We start from the raw sequence: 19,396 nt of genomic DNA, 5'->3' as shown, positions 1-19,396 counted from the left end.
CTTTGGGGGATATGAATTATGATAATGTAATGTTGGACTGGATATTGGAAGGATGGAGCAAGGAAGAACTTTTGATAAAATAAGCATCAAAAGAAGAAGGTGAGAGTGATGACACAAGCAAGCCTAGCGTCATTTAAAGTGAAAGTTGGAAGGAAGAGTTATGATTGATGAGATGCTTTATTGTCGAATCCAATTTTGTATCTCACAAGGCTTCCTTACTTACCACCTGTAGTTGTACCAACACTAAAATTCACACCTGAAAAACAAGTCATTTTCTTCAGGATACAAGTTTCTTTTTCTTCTGCTTTTTTTTTTAAATTTTACCAGTTAAATTGGCTGCATAGAACAATTATTTTCGTAAGATTTCATTGAAAAAGAGACCAAATATGTTAATTTCCTGAGGTTTTTTTTTAAAAAATTTATTTTTATCTAATTCTTGCGAGTTTCACTACTGAATATTGGTTCGGTTGACAATCAACACTGAGTTAAATATATGTGTTTCTAAAATTCGATTTCAATGAGAAACATATTTCTCAACCCTAAATATATTTCTTGGCGATATTTAAAAAAAAAAGAATACTGGTTTGTTTTGAGAAATTCTCAAAGCTTAAGAGTTGAGATATGGCCCCCAAAAGAAAACTTACCTTAATAAATAAACTAATAAAGCACCTTAAAGTTGGCAAAAAAGCAAAGCTCTCCTTAAAGATGGGCTGGAATGTTTGAGAACAGACCTACCTCGATCCAGTTTCAAATCTAGAAATTATCAGATTTTTTTCCCCCTATAAGGGAGAATGAAATAATACAAGTTTACTTTTTGAATATTCAATATTAACTTAAACTCGACCCATCATACCCACACTACCAAACTTTTTTTTCATAAGTTTAAAAAAAAAGCACTTCAGATTTGATGAGATTCCAGTGTTTCTGTAATTTTGTTGGCGAACACTCAACTAGAATCTAATATATTTGGGTTCACAACACATGATTATGTGTTTAATATCCAAACCTTTGTGTTTTTTTTTTTTTTTAAGATGTGAAATTAAATTATAAAAAATTGGACGGATTATAAAAAAAAATCCATTATCCTCTTCACTACACTAATAATTAGAGTGTTAATTATTCTTTTTATCACTTGTACTTTCTTTTTTTTTGTTAAAGTGGCTGTCCATAGGGATGGCGCACAAGACCAGGGCTTAAAGAGACAGTAAACTCCAAAGATTAAAAAAAACTTGTGGTGGTCCAAAATGAGAGGCCATGAGATATGTCAAGGGCAAAGAATCTAGTTCATTTTTTTTCATTGGGTCGATATGAAATAGAGATATAAACATATAAGCAGAAACAAAGTGGAAACCTTTGGAAGCACAGAACTTCATTTGTTGAGGACAGCTTAGAATCTCATGAAATAAGCAGAAAGAAATCAAGAATCTCTATAAACTTATAATTGCCTTCTGATGCTTAAACCCACCAAAAGATTTAGCAAGGCTGTGCTGCCAGTGCACATTATCATGCGGCAAGGGGAATGTAGACATATAATTCATTAGAACCATCACTAGTCTAACAACAAAATGACAATTATTATAGAACTTAATGATCGCTCATGTTGAAATCTTAAATCATACCTTCAGAGCATCCCCTCCTCACAATCAGATTAGATTCCACCAACGACAACATCTAAGCAGCAATGTAGAAATAGGGCTAGTAGAGGCGAAAGGTTCATACAGCTTCAGAAGGAAATAGCTTGAATGATAGATTGCCAACCATTTACCAACATAAGGTGTAGTTCCTCCAGCTTTAGGTCTGGAACTTCCCACTATTACCAATGTATTATCAAGCTCCTCCAAAAGCTCCTCTCCAAATTCATCAACTATCAACTCAGCGTTGCAAGTTGCAACCCAGTTGTCAGTCATTTAAGAAAGAAGCAAGATCTATATGGATAATGGGTCCTATGGCAGGCCTTGGCACCCTGCAAGTAGACAGCATTTTGTCATTCACGTATAGAAACCACAATAGATTCTTTCAGAAGCAAAAAAAGAAATGGCCTTCATAATTTTAGCTAGGAAAAAATAATGGCCTTCATAATTTACTCTCAACAATTAACCCAGTCTATTCGCAGAAATAACGTAAGGTACAGATTCAATCACCATGATAGTGCGTCAATAGTCAATTATAAGACCAACCATCAACATTAGGTCACTAACAAAGAAAGGCCATAATATTGTGATCCTTGGTATAAACAAATTGCATATAAAAATTGGGAGTCAATCTGTAACCAAATTGGATAATATCAATGTTTTCTTAGTTAAAACTCTCAGCAATTAACCCAATCCATTTGCAGAAAAAAGTAAAAAACATAAGGTACAGATTCAATCAAGTCAAGTCATTAGGCGGTGATCAATCTAATTAGAACATAAAGTTCAACAAATTTTCATTTCCTCCTTAAAAGAACATAGATTTAAAACGAAAACAGAACAATAGAGATAGAAAGTCAGAGATCAAACCTGTAAATATCAAAACTGAGCTCCCATAAAAGACTGCTGGGAACTCCTCTCACAGAGTCATAACCGCATAACCCAAATTCTTCTAATAATTCTGCTTCTTTTTTTCTTACTTGCTCTGCATTGGCCCTCTCTTGCTTAATATCAACATGTGCAAAATGGGGTCCTGAATTTCGGAATTTCCAAGGGATAAAAGACCAACAATTTTTTAAAAAACTGTCAAATAAAGAAGGTATAACCAAATATACAAAATACACATGCTAAGACGAAAGTAAGATATTCAATCAATGTAACTAAGAGTGAGCGAAAAATTTAAAACAAAAGGCAAAAAAAGAAAGATACATAAACATATGGATCGGCGATTGGCTGCAAGTTCATAGCTCATACTATGATCAAGAAAAACTAAGTATGAACCAAGTAGTCGTTGGAGATGGGACCAATTGACCCATCCTGCTGCCTATTGCACCACCTCATTCGTGTGGATTCTCTCATAACCCATCACCATCAACATCACACATAATATTGGGTAAAAAAACTTCAAACTTACCTCATTACAGTCCCTATAAGAAAGAGAACATCGTTGATGGTTACGCATTTTATTGCATACGTACATTGGTCATCAAAAACCGATGGGGCTATAAACGTTTGTCACCTGAACTGCACAGAAACCAAAATATGAATACAAGCCCTTGAAGCTTGCTACAATCAATCTGATGATACTTACAAAAGAGAAGGAATAAACATAAAAATTCAATCGCACCTAAAGCAAGAAATTGAAATAAGATCCATGAATTCACTTATCAACTGAAAACGGAAAAGAAAATATAACAAAGAGATGCTAATCAACAACTGCTAAAATCTATAAAACCTTACGTTGTTGTGACATCATGCGAGCAGGCGAAAGGTTCCTCTTTTGATATCTTACTTTGAAGATATTTTGATTGACGACTATATCATCCTGTTTGCCTGGTTGTAAATTTTGTTACCAATAATCCATGCATGAACAAGACCCCTGCTTAAAGTGGTGAAATAGATGTCGATCTCTCACCACAATGTCACGATTGTAAACCCTAGAAATGAATTTCGCCACTGTATGACAATCAATACAAATTCGAAGATTCTTCATTATTCTGATCGGGGTAGGTGGTGCAAGAGTGATAAGCCCAAACGCAATGGCGAGCTTTTCACTATGTCTAAAGAGAGTAGTTTCTTTCTCTTCTTCATCAATGTCAAGGGGAACTTCATGTGTGGGCATAACCTTCCATTTTCAATCTGCTAGCTATCTCATCCAAAATATGCTCCATTTTCTTTATCTGAGGATGAGTCTTATCTCCAGCAAGGAACTCATGAATTGTTCCATTCGCTTCAATCATGCTACAACCTGGTATCTTCACCACCATATTTTGCATCATCGTGCCCCTAATCTCGAGTACATCATTCCAATTACCTTTTGAAGCATATATGTTGGACAGTAAAACATTGAAGCCATCATGATCTGGTTGAAGCTCAACAAGTTTTCTTCCAACCCTATCCCCCATCTCATTATCACCATGTTTTCTACAAGCCCCAAGGAGTGCGCCCCAAGTTGCCACTTCTGGCAACATAGGCATATGCTCAATGAGTTGTTCTGCTTCCTTTAGGAAGCCTGCACGTCCTAGCAGATCAACCATGCATCCATAGTGCTTAACGTTAGGTTTTATCCTCAGCTCTTCAATCATGGACTTAAAATGACGACGCCCCTCGTCAACTAATCCCATTTGTCGACAAGCGCAAAGCACCGCCATGAAGGTTATCTCATTAGGCACTATGGCATGCTTCTTCATCTCAGAAAACAAGTGGAGTGACTCGTATACCAATCCATTCATGGCCAAGCCATGAATAAGAGTATTCCAAGTAGAAATCCCCTTTTCCTCCATCCCATCAAAAACATCCAATGCATTTTCCACACACCCACATTTCATATACATGTCTATGAGTGTTGTACCCAGTTTGACATTAATCTTTAGGCCACATTTCCTTAAATAAACATGTATCCATTTACCTTGATCAAGAGCAGCCAAGTGGGCACAAGCTGATATCACACTAACCAAAGTTGTTTCATCCGGACTGATTTGGTTGACTTGCATCTCTTGGAACAAAGACAAAGTCTCCGAAAATCGATTATGTTGAGAGTAACCAGACATAATTGCACTCCAAGACACAATGTCCTTTTCAGGCATTGAATCAAATACTGCCTTGGCTTTCTCAACTGACCCGCATTTCATGTACCCAGAGATCATAGAATTCCAAGATATTTGGTCCAAAAGGTAACCTCCATTAAACAGACATTCAGCAGCCGTTATTTCCCCACAACTTGAATACATTTTAATTAAAGCATTTTGAAGACTAACATATGAATCAACCCCAACTTTCACAGCTAAACCATGGATCAACTTCCCTGTCTCAGCAGCCTCCAAATGTTCACATGCTGAAAGAACACTAATCACCACCACCTCATCCGCTGTAATTCCATTACCAATCATTTCAATAAACTTAACCAACGCTGCATCATATTTTTCATTTTTCTTAAAACAAGAAATCATAGCACTCCATGACACCAAATCTTTCTTAGGCATGTTCTCGAATAACATGCAAGCCTCGGTAACATAACCACTGCCACCAAACAAACCAATCATCGAATTAGAAGCAATAACATTTCTTTCAGGCATCCGGTCATATATATACTTCGCCTCATCCACATCTCCAACACGAACACACCCAGCCAATATGGAATTCCATGAAACCAAGTCCAGCACAGGACTTTCATCAAACAATTTAAGAGCATCAATCACATTGCCACAAACAAAATACATGTTAATCAATGTGTTCTGTGCATAAACATCTGATTCAAAACCAATTTTCAAAACATGATCATGTATCAATTTTCCTTCAAACGCGGCAAACCGAAGAGCACAAGCTTTAGCTAGAATTGGGTATGTATGGTTATCAGGACCCACATTATTCTTCATCATCAATTTATACAAATACATAGCTTCTTGAGGTGAGTTTCTCTTTATATACGCTCTGGCGAGGGTGTTATAGATGAAGCTATTTGGGTTCTCGATGTGAGTAAAGACTTGGAGAGAGTGGTTGATGGGAATGAAAGGTAAGTCAGTGGAGAACTTGAGGACTCTGCTTGCAGCGTAAGTGTCTTTGATGAAGCCAGTAAGGATCGTCTGAGAGAGAATTTGATGGAAAAGCTTGAAACTTTGGCATTGGCGCAAGTGGTTCTCTAGGATTGCGAGAGTTATGGTTGGTTTGAAGTTGGGTTTTAGATTGAAAGAGGATGTGGAGAGACGACCCAGTTTCGTGAAGCTCTCCATTTACAGGGTCCGTACCCAGTACCCTGTTTGCGGTAAAAAAAAAGGGTTGTGCTTTATTTGATTAAGCTTAGAAGACAAATTACTGTTACTTACAGAGGGGTGTGGAAGGGAAGGGCTTATGGACTAATATACTCTGACCCTTCCATATATATGCTCAAAACAAACTTCAAAGAACTACCCAAAAGGCAAGTACTATGGAGAGAGGTTTCAAGACTTACTTGGAGATGGTATTTTTAATGCTGACGGTGATTTGTGAAAGAAACAAAGGCTGTTACTGAAATCTGAGATGCATTCAAGCCGGTTCATCAATCATCCGCTTCAAACAGTTCAAGAATTAGTGAACAAAAAGCTTTTGAAATTAACAGAGAAGCCGGTGAAGTCAGGGGATCCTTTTCATCTCCAAGAAGTGCTTGTTCTTCAAATTTGATAACGTTTGCACCACATTCTTTCGGTTTGATCCTGGGTGCTTGGCCATTGATTTACCAGAAATTCCCCTTGCAGAAGCTTTCGAAGAAGCAAAAGAACCGACTTCGTTCAATTCTTGATTCCACCTTTGTTTGGAAGTCTAACAAATAATCAACCCAATCCCTTGTCAAGGCTCATCAAAGAAGAAGAAGACGTGGAACACGAGTTTCTCAGAGATTTCTGTGCAAGTTCCATTCTTGTAGGAAGAGACACTAATTCAGCGGCATTGGCATGGTTTTTCTGGCTAATCAACAAAAACCCAGAAGTAGAAACCAAAATCCTCAATGAGATCAACCACATAATGAAGTGGGCAGAAAAACCTAATAAGAGGACTAATTGGTAATTAGACCAAAGAGAGGAAAAACAGCAAAAGAAGAAGATAAAAACTGTGATTTTTGCCAGTAAGAAGTAAAAATATTAAATTAACGGCGTTAAAAAAGTTGGTTTCTTTTTTTCCAAGTCTCAATTTTATTGGACTTCAAGCTTCATTGCTCTCTCTAGCTCAAAATCGCCTCCGTCGCTGTTCTCTCCGGTCCCGGCAACACAATCAGTCTTCGTTTCTTGTAAGTTTCAGTATTCGTTTCTTTTAAGTTTCAGTATACTTAGATCTGGAACAAGATTCATTGTGGGAAAAGTTTTTGATACATTCGCTAATACTCGTATTAGGTTCGATTTGTTTCGAGTTCAATTTTATATTTCAATTTCTTCGGGGATGTATGAAGGTTTTTAATTTTCTTGTTCTTGTTTCTCCTTCCGCTTCTTCGGAGCCGAGATAGAAACTTAGGTTTATGATCGTCCTTAATAATATTTCGATTTTTTGATGCATTAGGTCATTAGCCAGAACCACCATTGCAGATTTTTTTTTCCTGGTGATTTAAATTAGGTTATGTTTGTAAATACATGCCATATTAACTCGATGTTACTTCTTAGTGCACTATTATTGTAGTCTTTGGCTTATTAGCTTAGTGTTTGTGTTAAATCATATACCTTATGAGTCGCTTTCTTCCATTCTGTTTGTAGATTTGTTTGATATTAAAGTACTGCTGCTATGGGGCTCCCTCCCAAGGGTGGATTCAGCTTTGACTTGTGCAGAAGGAATGATATGCTCGCCCAAAAGGGTGTCAAGCCTCCTTCTTATAGGAAGACTGGAACTACAATTGTTGGTCTCATTTTTCAGGTGTTTATCCTGCTTGCTTAACAATAATTTTGTTGCCGTTTGGATTTTTTTATTGAAGCTGATTAGTTGGGCATCCACTTTAAAGTGCAGTAGTGCTTTTAATTCCTGAGATTCCTAACTTGCATTTCTAGTTGTGGGCAATATGATTTGTGATACATTGCTTCTGAGATTTGGTCTTCCGCTATGTAACTCTGAATGGGTGAGGTGTGCCTTCTAATCCTCGATATATGGTTTCTGCATAGGGTACTACTACCCCATTAGGATGTAGCACCACTGATGTGAGCATTCTTTCTTGACTCTTAATCATGTGAGAGTCGTCTTACTTTTAGTCTTTAGGCTTGTTGATAAATTTCCAAATGGAAAAAGGCTGCATGTGCACCTTTGAGAAGACTTGAAAATGTTCAGGATATTGAATCAACCCAAAACTGTTGCTTGGCTATATGCCTATATCTCACGAGGCACGAGGACTATATCTTTTATCTCCCTTACACCCATCTATTTCTCTTCCATTCTCCTTGGTTTTTGGCTTCTTGACTTCTTTAAAATGAACTCTCCCAGAAGTTTCTTATAGGTGCTCCCTAGACGTTAATAGCCCATCTCATTGGGTGCACAATGAACAATCATTCTTATATTGTCTTTATTCTAAATGGCTCAGGATGGTGTCATTCTTGGAGCAGATACGAGAGCCACAGAAGGACCGATTGTCTGTGACAAAAACTGTGAGAAGATACATTATATGGCACCAAACATTTACTGCTGTGGAGCAGGAACTGCTGCTGATACAGAGGCGGTAACAGGTTCCAAGTTTAATCACTAATACTGCTACATAGAATTTTGCTCTCCATAAGTAGCTTGTCACAGGCAGAGCTACGAATTTTCTTTGAAATTTTATGCAACAATTGGTTCAATGTGAAATACTAAGAAAGAGTTGTAAGCGTCTTTCTATTCCTAGTCAACTCTAGAAGCTAAGACATCACATCTTTTTGTTTTTTTTCCCTTTTTGAGCGGATGGGTGACGTGTATTACTGGATAATTGCCCCCATGGGCTAAGTCCCTACTCCCTACTCGGCTTGTTTATGCTATTTTGTTCTCAAATCAATTTTCTTGTGAAGATTTAATGGTCTTATCAGTCATGTTTTATTTATTTTGATTTTGATGTTGCACTTTTCCAGACATGGTCAGTTCCCAGCTGCAGTTACATCGGTACCATACTGGTCGAGAATCAAGGGTTGTGACAGCTCTTACTCTTTTGAAGTCTCACCTTTTCAAGTAAGCATATACTATTAATGTGTAGAGTATGATGGTGAGTACTTGATAACTAATGAAAGATCTAAATCGCTATTTCTTGTCTAGCTATCAAGGTCATATTCAAGCTGCTTTGGTGCTTGGTGGAGTTGATGTAACTGGACCCCATTTGCACACTGTGAGTTAGGTTAACTTATGCGCATCTCATTAGCCTCTTCTTCTTTCTACACGGTACTGACTCTACACTACATCCAACAGATCTATCCTCATGGATCTACAGACTCTCTTCCGTATGCTACAATGGGATCTGGTTCCCTTGCCGCAATGGCTATTTTTGAGTCAAAATATCATGAAGGGCTAACAGTAAGTTGTTTGCTGTGTGGTAGGAATTCCTTTCAATTTGAACAATTTATATTGAGCTGTCTGAATTGCCATGATCTGAAAATCTGTTATTTGTAGCTGCCAAACGAAATAATTATGCCTGGGACATGAAACAATTATCATTATGTCTGATGGCTGTTGTTCGTATTCCATGGCATGTGCAGTCTTAGATTTTATATGGAATTTGACTTTTCAAGTATTATTCTGCAGAGGGAAGAGGGAATTAATTTGGTGACTGAGGCTATTTGCTCTGGAATATTCAATGACTTGGGAAGTGGAAGCAATGTAGATGTTTGTGTGATAACCAAGGTTTACTTCTTAAAACCATTTTGTTATATGAAATTCTTTATTGTGCCCGCTTTCTGTTCTTCTCTAACTTTCCTGGACACTAACCAACTGTTGTTTATAATGCTTGCTTTTGTAGGGCCACAAAGAGTATTTGAGAAACCACCTGCAGCCAAATCCCCGTACCTATGTCAATCCAAATGGATATGCTTTTTCAAAAAAGACCGGTTAGAAACTTCTTCTGAGCATCATTTTGTCTTGTTACCTATGTCTAGTACAATTGAATTGTTTTTGCTTTTGATCTAATGGCTTGGTCTTGGTAAGTTGTGTGTTCCATGTCAGACAAGCCTTTGAATATTAGTGGGGGGCATACATTCACTGAATAGGGGAAAGGGAAATAAGTGGATGTTCTTTCACTTGGTTAATGTCGTGTGAGAACACAGATGAATTTTTGTTCACTGGGCCATCAAACCTTTCTGTCAACTTGTGGTGGGGTTCAAGAGAAAGTTTTAAAGTATGTAAAGCATGATATTTGAAGCAAAATGTGAGACCAATCTAGACTAAAGCTGTGGTTTTTGTATTCTATTTTTGCTTCCCATTTCTCTTCCATTGAATAATAGATAAAATGTAAGAAACACATGGTTTCCTTAGTTCACCGTTCACTTCTTTCAATCCCCCCTCTCAGTAAAGGCCATGTTAGAAGACTCCGACGGTTTTACCTATCATGTACAAATATATAGTTAATCTTGAATGCCTATGAGGCTATGACAAAACTGAGCAATATTTTATGGATGGTTTGGAATCATCCCGATGGTTTCACCTAGTTTTTGTGCCTTTAAATAATTGTGGAATGAATCTTCGATGGTTTTGTTGTAGGACGAGTGGAAATATATTTGTCAATTGACCCAAAAACACCCATTCACTTTTTATACCTTACATGCAAAGTGATTGTGTCTTCCAGTTATGGTCTAATGCCATGATGATTCTATTATGGTTGCAGAGGTACTACTGACCAAGATAATTCCATTGAAAGAGAAGGTTGAAGTGACTCAAGTAGGAGATGCAATGGAAGAATGATGCTTCAGTTAGACCTCATTCTGCAACTTCCAAGTCAATATCTTTAAATACTTGTTGCGATGAATTCCATCCTTTGAGTCAAGTAACAGTTGGATAAAATGAAAATGTGTCTTTGCTGATACTTTCATTTTCCTCCTTGAGGAAGCTACTTTTGTCTTTGTGCATTGTTACTGTAGACATTAGTTGGTATTGAAAGTCTTACTTGACCAACATTGTTAAGCATTGAAATGGTAATGTTTCTTACCTGTCTTATTGGCGATGATATATGTTTGAAATATAATATTTACTGATGGTAAATTCATTGCGGCTTGTTTATCTGAATGTGCAGTGAGGCAATAAAGACTTTATTGCAGTTGATGTAAAAGTATGAATAGGTCATATGCTGGTATGATTTTTGGCAGCTCCAGAATTGTCCACTCTGAAGCTCCCACAAGTCGGTAAGACAAGGAAAGTTAGCCAGAGGGGGAGTGTCAAACATGTAAAAAATCCCACATTGCTTGGGTTAACACAAGCAATGTAGCAATGTGGTTTATAAGAACAGTCTCGATTTTTCTCCCTCGATGAGACCTTTCTTTGGGTCTAAGTACCAAAGTGTGATGACTCACATCCCTACCACAATGAATCAAGAGTCTCTGTCTGCATCTTTTTTAGTTAGCAGATTTGTTTATTTTTATTTGTGGCAGTAGGAGAAAATGCCTCTGTGCTCTCTCTGTGTCAGGCATGTTGTATTGTAGTGTTATTGGAACTAATACACATTGAAGGAATGGAAACTTCCATTTATTCCGCAAGACTATTCACGGTCACGGTCTGGATTCGATTCTCAAGTCCAGCTAACTATTATGTTTAGGAAGGAATAGGATGGTTTTTTTTTTTTTATTATTATTACATGGAAATTGGATAGGAAAATTCGAACTCGAGTATCTTTATGAGATATGATACACATTAATGGGCAAAATGATATTTTTTCATTCCTTAATTATTGATTAGGTTTCATTTTCTCTCTTTTAACTTTTTTTTCCTCCCTTTTTTGTCCCCCAATTATTGGAAAATTCCCGGTTTGTTCCTTGAATAAATCCGGTAACGGAAAAATCTAACGTGACATCCTATTGTTTGTTAGATCAGATTTTTTCGACGTGTCATATAACTATCATATAAGTATTTTTTGACCCTAATCTCACTTGAAGGATGAAAATTATACTTTTCAATAGTTGATGGACGAAAATGAGAGAAAAAAAAAAACTTATGAACGAAAATGAAACTCGTCTCATAATTGAGATTAAAAATTATCTTTTTACCCACGTTGCGGTTCTCGGTATGGGACAGGTTTGTGAGCAGAGAACCTGGATTTCATTCTTTTTTTTTCATATTTTTAAATAGACCTAATAAATTTTCTGACTAATATCTCGTCTTTACTGGATTTCTATATTTATTTATTTTTCATATTTTCTTGCTATCGGAGAGTATTTTAGAAAGAAAAACAAATTCGGAAAGAGAGGGAGAGACCGAGAGAGGGACAGGTTGGTAGCTAAGCTTTGGTTGTGTTTATTTCCCTCGCTTCGTCTTCTTCGGGTGAAGAGCTGATTCCTCAATTTTACCTCCAAGTACGATTCGTCGTGTTCTTCGTTCTGATACTAGAAGCAATCAGATTATCAACAAACGGTTCGTGTCGAGTTCCAATCTTTTTCGGATACGTTTCCCGGTAATCGCTAGTGCAACCAATACTTCCATTGTCATCGAACTTCAATTTTAGGGTTTCTTTCGATGTAATAATTATCTGGACGGATGAGTGGAGATTAATTTGATTGGCAAAAAAATAGTAATTGCTGATTAATTCAATAACTAGATGGCAAGTAACGGCGGTGAGGACGCCGATGCCGTGCTCAGCGACGTGGAGGGGGATGATCTGGTGCCAATTGTGACTAAGAATCCTTCTCCTGATGAAATATCCGTGGAGAGGTTCCGCGAACTTCTAACGGAGCTCGATCGCGAGCGAGCGGCTCGTGAGGCGGCGGAGAATTCGAAATCGGAGCTGCAGGTGTCGTTCAATCGGTTGAAGACGCTTGCTCATGAGGCTATCAAGAAGCGCGACGAGTGTTCGAGGCAGAGAGACGAGGCCTTGCGTGAGAAAGAGGAGGCTTCGAGATTGAATGAGAGGAGCTCGGTGGAGTTGGCGGAAGCGAATAGAATGAAAGACGAGGTTCTGAAGGAAAGAGACGATATGAGTAGGCAATTAGACGAGGCGGTGAAAGCCAGGGAGTCTCTGCAGTCTGAAATTGAGAATTCAAGTCATATGCTTGGGAGTGGAATCGATAAGATATCTGGTAAAGTAATCAACTTCAAGAATTTCACGGCTGGTGGACTGCCCAGGTCACAGAAATATACCACAGGTCTGCCAGCAGTGACTTATGGTGTTATAAAGAGGACTAACGAGATTGTCGAGGAGCTTCTTAGACAGATTGATTCCACCACGAAATCCAGAAATGAAGCGAGAGAACAGATGGATCAGAGGAACTATGAGATAGCAATTGAGGTTTCTCAGCTTGAAGCCACCATCAGTGGTTTAAGAGAAGAGGTGGAGAAGAAAAGTTCCTTGATTGACAATATGGAGAGAAGTATTATGGAAAAGGATGGCAAGATAAATGAGACTGAAAAGGAGATGTTGGAGAAGATTCATTCCCTGGAGAATGAGGTTTTGGGGCTTAGGGAATTTTCTGGCAAATATGATAATAAGTTGAGGAATTTGGAATCTAAGATTGAATCACATAGGCCTTTGTTGATTGATCAATTGAGTTTTGTTTCGAAAATTCATGACCAGATGTATGAAGTTATAAAGATAGTTGATGCAACTGATCATTCAGAATTGTCGGAATCCTTATTTCTGCCACAGGAAACAGACGTGGAAGAAAATGTACGTGCTTGTTTAGCAGGGTTGGAATCTATTTATGAGTTGGCAAGAGGAGTTGTTGAAAAAACTAGGGGTTTAGTAGAGGAGAACCGTCGTGAAGCAAAGGGTTTGAAGGAAACAGTGGGTCGATTAGTCAAGGAGAAAGAGCATATCGGTTCGTTACTTAGGAGTGCTTTGTCAAAGAAAATGACATTAGATCCTTCTTCTAAGACAAATGAGCTGTTTACAGCTGCTGAGAATGGTTTAAGAGAGGCTGGGATAGATTTTAAATTTAACAAGCTTCTTGGAGATGGACAAACTCCATATCCTCATCTTAGCACAGATTCTCCAGAGACAGAGGATGAAATATACACTTTGGTAGGTGTATCTACTGTCACTTGCTGTTGAATAGATTTGAATTTTAAACCCGGTTGTCTATCTTAAATACTTGTCACTGACATGTATGATATTGTGCCCAGGCTGGTGCCCTGGAAAATATTGTCAAGGCTTCTCAACTTGAGATAATTGAGCTGCAGCATTCTGTGGAGGAATTACGGTACTTTCTATCATTTCTGCACCCATAAATCTCCATTTTGACTGTGAATTTTTTTATCTTTTACCTTTGCTGACCAGGTGTTTCTTTGGTACTCGTGCTTTACTGTATTAAGGGCAGAGTCAAGTTTAGTTAAAGCGCATGTAGAGGCTCAAGCCAAGGATCTCACTGATAGGATCCACCAAATAGAGGAACTTGAAGAGAAGGAAAGAGTGGCGAATGAAAGTGTAAGATTTTGATCTTTCATTGGCAGTTGAAAACTTTGTCGCTTCACTTATTGCGATTCAAGGCCATGTAGAAAGTAGTTGAATTGTAAGACTAAGACATTATGCTATTTGTTACCCTAGTTTTCACAGAAACCCAAGGATTATTTAACTCATGCACTTTTGTCCAATTTGTAGTTGAACTTTGTCTTCTTTCATTCCATCTTGCAGGTTGAAGGGCTTATGATGGACATTGCTGCCACTGAAGAAGAAATTGCGAGATGGAAAGTTGCAGCAGAGCAGGAGGCTGCTGCTGGGCGAGCTGTTGAGCAGGAGTTTGTAGCACAGGTATGTTTTCCAAGTTTTAAGTTTTGATATGCTCAATGCTTTTTGCATGGCTGTAATTTTTGCATTTATATAAGAAATTAGGTATTGAACATTCAAATAGTTACCTGAGGCGTGTCTGGAGGCCACTTTTTGGCGAAGTGCATCTGCTGTTAGATCATTTGGCTGTCGAATAAGGTATTCTGGTTAGATTTTTTGGAATAAAAATTGAAAATAATAAGTAAATTTTCTTGCAAATTCAAGGAAAGAAACTTGGGAGCAGGAAGTAATTTCTGTTGTGGCACTTCAAATGAAGTATGGGTAAGATGCTTGGATATTATATACGTCTGGGAATTTTTTAATTAAGAAACAAACGATTATTGACTTTGTTGAGAACAGGATTCATTTGTTAAAGTGGTAAATGATCAAGGGTTTTGAGAACAAACGTGACTCAAATTTTTGCAAATGTTTGTGGGGTTGCACTTAGAGGTTTATTCTTTCTTTAACCATAGCGAATTGAGACGTTCAAAGATATAATGGATCTTCTTACTTGCATGATTTGATCTTTAATCTTTATTATATCTATAGGAAACTTAAGGATGCTGGATGTTTTACAGCCAAGATTGATTTACCATTCTCGAGGTCTTTTAATTGATTGCCAACTTGCCATGAAAATTTATGCATCATGCACATGCATGTAACATTAGGCATTGGCTGTGTACTGCAGTTTTCAGCACTTAAACAGGAACTTGAAGAAGCGAGGCAGGCCATGTTGGATTCAGAGAAGAAATTGAGATTCAAAGAAGAGACAGCAGCGGCAGCCATGGCAGCAAGAGATGCAGCTGAAAAATCATTGAGACTGGCAGACCTGAGAGCATCCAGGCTGAGAGAAAGGGTAGAGGAGCTCAGCCATCAGCTTGAAGAGTTTGAAAACAGAGAAGATTCCAGGGGTCGACATGGCCCTAGATATATATGTTGGCCATGGCAGTGGCTGGGGCTGGACTTTGTAGGCTCTTATAGGCCTGACACCCACCAACAGAGTTCAAATGAAATGGAGCTTTCTGAACCCCTTTTCTGATTATAATCTTTCACCTTCTTTCTTGTATTTAGTATGAACTTCCAAATTACTAATTCCTCAAATTGTAGGTTATGGCACTTCCATTCTTCAAGGCTCCCTTGTTAGCAGAACTTGTTTCATCTCTGAGGTCTTGCAGCAATTGCTTTGGTTGGTTTACTTATACGTCATATGGCAGTGACGGTCGGCTGAAGTGAACTTTTGATTCTATCTTTTACTGTGTGCGTTGCTCCTTTTTGTTATCAATTGTTTCAAGCTATTAATTTATATAACCACCAAAGCCGTGTGGAATCTATACATCAACGAGAATCAGTAAACCTTAAGCAAAAAAATATAATTAATGTGAGTGGGACGAGATTTACAACACGATTACCCTTGATTTTGCATGAAATGGTCAAGCAACGGAATTTATTTTTTTAGTATTATTATTGTTATTTCTTTTTAAGATTTTTTTTCCTGCATCATAAATTGACTTTTCATGCTATTACAATTTGCAATCACCATATTATTTGCTGCATTCACTAACCTTCCTCCACTAACAATACGAGCCCAACCCAACAGACACATATCTTCCTCAACCAACCATACAAATCCAATCATTATCCAACAGGCCCATATCTTCCTTAATCAACCACACAAACCAAATCATCATCCACACATGACTTAGTTGTAACCAACAACAAATCCAATAGACCACTACCTATAAAATTTATTGGTTGATTAAGGAATAAATTTTGCCCTCCTAATCAATATATCACTACTCTCGTATCTAAGCAATACTTATATCAGCCCTAGTCCTACCATCATTGAAAGAATCTTTTTTAATGTCCAATCATGTTCGCTTCGACAGAAATTTACATATTTGTCAACGACAAGGACAACCTTCTTGAATCATCCTTTTCCCAATTGCCTTAAAACACCCCACAACGGCTCCGCCTCTAGCTCCTCTGCCACCTCTAGTCAGAGCAGAATCTGGATTGCACGGCATATCATTATTTACAAGTAAATGAAAATTATTGAAGGTAGAAAGTGAACCCATAATAACCACAATGATTCCTTAGACAAGCTGATTTCAGAGATTTTTTTTACTACATTGCTGGTGTATTTAAGAGGTTTGAGACGTAGCATAATACCATTCAGATGAAGTTCATTCATCTTTAGTCCTTCCGATGGCTATGCATACCTTAGCAGTCTGGCTTCCTCTAACTCTTATCTTACTTTGCCCTCTTTTTATTCTCTTGAAGAAGAAAACAAGGGAAAAGAAGCAGCTTCCACCGTGCCCTCCAAAGCTTCCAATTTTAGGAAATTTACACCAACTTGGTGCATTGCCTCACCAATCTTTGTGGCAACTTTCCAAGAAGTATGGTCCTGTCATGTCGCTTCAGCTCGGTCATCTACCGGCTGTTACAATCTCCTCTGCTGATGCTGCAAGAGAGGTCTTAAAAACTCACGATCTTGCCTGTTGTAGTAGACCTTCCTTGGTGGGCGCGGGGCGACTCACCTACAATTATTCCGATGTAGCTTTTGCACCATATGGTGATTACTGGAGACATTTGCGGAAAATTTGTGTTCTTGAGCTTTTTAGCTCGAAAAGGGTGCAATCATTCCAGTCCATCAGAGAAGAAGAAGTAGCTGCTCTGATGAACTCAATCTTTCAATCAGCGTCGTCCGCAACTCCTGTTGATCTTACTCAGAAGTTGTTTTCTCTCACTGCTGGTATAATATTCAGGATAGCTTTTGGGAGGAGCTTTCAAGGAAGTTCTTTACATCACGATAGATTTCATGAAGTGGTTCATGAGTGCGAGGCCGTTTTGGGGAGCTTTTCCGCACAAGAATACTTGCCATATGTAGGTTGGATTGTTGACAGGCTTACCGGTCACCAAGCGCGGCTTGACAGAGTTTTCCACAAGATGGATTCTTTCTTCGAACATGTAATCGAAGATCATATTGCATCTGGAAATGCAGAAAAAGACCAGGAAGATATTGTTGATTTGATGATAAGAATGCAGAGAGATCAAACAGAGCATAGGACAACTAGGCTCACAAAAGATAATATCAAAGGCGTCCTCCTGGTAAGCTGCCAAAATTTATATATCCTGCACTCAATGTTCTGCTGCTATCTTTTAAACACCATGGATATGCTGTTGCATTGATGAGCCCTCTTTAATACTTAATCTCTATATCTAACTAGACAGTTATTAAATCTATCATATGTACATAAAAAGATATATACAAATGCATATATAGACTATGAATTTCCGGTTATCAATATTGAATCCAGATTCCCTTCTACTTACCAATGATGCTAATTGTATATCAGAATATCTTCTTGGGAGCAATAGACACTGGTGCAATTACTGTAATCTGGGCGATGGCAGAACTTATAAGGAATTCCAAACTGATGAAGAAAGCACAAAGTGAAGTCAGAAATTATATAGGAAATAAAGGAAGCGTAATCAAAGGTGACATTGAACACCTCCCATACCTGAATATGATAATCAAAGAAACTCTGAGATTACACCCTCCTGCTCCTCTTCTACTTCCAAGGGAAGTCATTTCACACTTCAAAGTCAACGATTACAATATATATCCCAAAACATTTCTCCAAGTAAATGCTTGGGCAATCGGTCGGGACCCAAACTACTGGAAGGAGCCTGAAGAGTTCATCCCTGAAAGATTTGATGATAGCTCCATTGATTTTAAAGGGCAAAATTTTGAGTTCTTGCCATTTGGAGCTGGTCGAAGAATCTGCCCTGCGATAAATCTGGCAACAGCAACACTGGAGCTTGTACTTGCAAATCTCTTGTACTGCTTTGACTGGAAATTTCCTAGTGGGTTGAAGGAGGAGGAGCTCAACATGGAAGAAACAGTTGGCCTTAGCCTCACTGTTTCCAAAAAGACTGGTCTCAACCTTGTCCCTGTCAACTACCTTGAGTCATTACCAGTAAATAACACAAGCTGAAGATCATTACTCGTGGATAGAATAATGAGCTGCTTTTATGTTAAGTCGATCATATGTAATGTAATGTATGTAAAAACTATATGAATTCCATCATCGTCCTAGCATATATCCCAAAAGTTTGGGGTCGGTTACATGACTAACCAAAATATATATAATAAGTTACAGGCAACATCTTAGGTTTCACATTCAAATTGGATTGATAGTCAGTTAGTCACCATATTGAGAGGATCGTAGACTCGAATTGCAAAAGCTTGAACGACAATGTAACCATCCAATATATGAACATGCTACTCAAACAACAACAACAATTTCAGCTTTAAAACCAAACAGGAAAGTTAAGGAGCAAGATGTGTAACCTATTTTTATGAATTTTATAAGTTTGTTTGTCTTTAGCTTGAAATCACACAACTATCTGCTTAGTCTTCATAGTTTTGATAATTAACAATGTTCAACACATCCATTCGCACAACCAACAACCAGAAATCTTGGAAATTAAGCATATAATTATAATCAATAGGAAGGTACGCACCATTTCTTACAGGAAATTCACATGAAAAAAACATACATATTCATTTCAAATGTAAATATAGACAGATAGAATAGGTGTACCTGTGTGTATCGATATCAGGTTTGGCTCTTTAGCTTGTGTTATCTTCTTATGTAACTTGACTAGTGCAAGCCAGAGAAGTCTCCTCCGAGGGACAGACTAAGATCATCTGTTCCTTCCACGGCCATACTTTTGTGCTTATGATTCAATCATCACACAAATCAACAACGCGTATCTGCTCCTGCTAAATAGAAATCATGATAGACAAGAATCATAAGCACAAATCTACATTAAAAAAAAATAATTTAAATCTTGATTTCGCCAAACCCTAAAACCCAATTGGAAGAAGGTATGAATGTCT

The 19,396-nt window shown here is 37.9% G+C and overlaps 3 protein-coding genes, 2 long non-coding RNA genes and 2 pseudogenes across 7 annotated transcripts; 4 read left to right on the top strand and 3 right to left on the bottom strand.

Annotated features, from left to right (window-relative positions):
- Positions 1 to 1,403: 1,403 nt before the first annotated feature.
- On the bottom strand, positions 1,404 to 5,892 carry LOC119991050 (annotated as a pseudogene).
- Positions 5,893 to 5,953: 61 nt separating this feature from the next.
- LOC119991362 lies at positions 5,954 to 7,159 on the top strand (annotated as a pseudogene).
- LOC119991053 (proteasome subunit beta type-7-A) lies at positions 6,756 to 10,788 on the top strand. 2 transcript variants are annotated; one of them, XM_038837240.1, is made up of 10 exons: positions 6,827 to 6,885; positions 7,152 to 7,205; positions 7,343 to 7,499; positions 8,155 to 8,296; positions 8,672 to 8,768; positions 8,853 to 8,922; positions 9,003 to 9,107; positions 9,336 to 9,434; positions 9,550 to 9,637; positions 10,411 to 10,788. In XM_038837240.1, exons 3-10 carry the CDS (start codon positions 7,371 to 7,373, stop codon positions 10,485 to 10,487), a joined length of 807 nt encoding a protein of 268 aa, XP_038693168.1. In that variant the 5' UTR covers positions 6,827 to 6,885; positions 7,152 to 7,205; positions 7,343 to 7,370; the 3' UTR covers positions 10,488 to 10,788. The 2 variants fall into 2 exon arrangements, with proteins under 2 accessions (XP_038693167.1, XP_038693168.1); XM_038837239.1 differs by lacking the exon at positions 7,152 to 7,205 and having other exon boundaries at positions 6,756 to 6,885.
- A 1,201-nt stretch (positions 10,789 to 11,989) lies between these two features.
- On the top strand, positions 11,990 to 15,825 carry LOC119991051 (uncharacterized protein At3g49055-like). 2 transcript variants are annotated; one of them, XM_038837236.1, is made up of 5 exons: positions 11,990 to 13,749; positions 13,851 to 13,927; positions 14,040 to 14,151; positions 14,359 to 14,475; positions 15,179 to 15,825. In XM_038837236.1, the coding sequence occupies exons 1-5, from the start codon at positions 12,331 to 12,333 to the stop codon at positions 15,527 to 15,529; spliced, it is 2,076 nt and encodes a 691-aa protein (XP_038693164.1). In that variant the 5' UTR covers positions 11,990 to 12,330; the 3' UTR covers positions 15,530 to 15,825. The 2 variants fall into 2 exon arrangements, with proteins under 2 accessions (XP_038693164.1, XP_038693165.1); XM_038837237.1 differs by lacking the exon at positions 15,179 to 15,825 and adding an exon at positions 15,040 to 15,167.
- Positions 15,826 to 16,208: 383 nt separating this feature from the next.
- On the bottom strand, positions 16,209 to 16,799 carry LOC119991055. Its single transcript, XR_005466127.1, has 2 exons — positions 16,660 to 16,799; positions 16,209 to 16,498 (listed from the first exon to the last, which is right to left on the bottom strand). It is a non-coding gene; the product is annotated as an uncharacterized LOC119991055 (long non-coding RNA).
- Positions 16,505 to 19,039, top strand: LOC119991052 (cytochrome P450 71B37-like). Its single transcript, XM_038837238.1, has 2 exons — positions 16,505 to 17,598; positions 17,847 to 19,039. The coding sequence occupies exons 1-2, from the start codon at positions 16,696 to 16,698 to the stop codon at positions 18,486 to 18,488; spliced, it is 1,545 nt and encodes a 514-aa protein (XP_038693166.1). The 5' UTR covers positions 16,505 to 16,695; the 3' UTR covers positions 18,489 to 19,039.
- LOC119991054 lies at positions 17,343 to 18,153 on the bottom strand. The gene is made up of 3 exons (XR_005466126.1): positions 18,012 to 18,153; positions 17,571 to 17,924; positions 17,343 to 17,479 (listed from the first exon to the last, which is right to left on the bottom strand). It is a non-coding gene; the product is annotated as an uncharacterized LOC119991054 (long non-coding RNA).
- Positions 19,040 to 19,396: the final 357 nt, after the last annotated feature.

Source organism: Tripterygium wilfordii, chromosome 22 (assembly GCF_013401445.1).
Source record: "Tripterygium wilfordii isolate XIE 37 chromosome 22, ASM1340144v1, whole genome shotgun sequence".
NCBI lineage: Eukaryota > Viridiplantae > Streptophyta > Magnoliopsida > Celastrales > Celastraceae > Tripterygium > Tripterygium wilfordii.
Note: the sequence above shows the minus strand (reverse complement) of the source record. Positions and strands in the feature narration are given on the sequence as shown.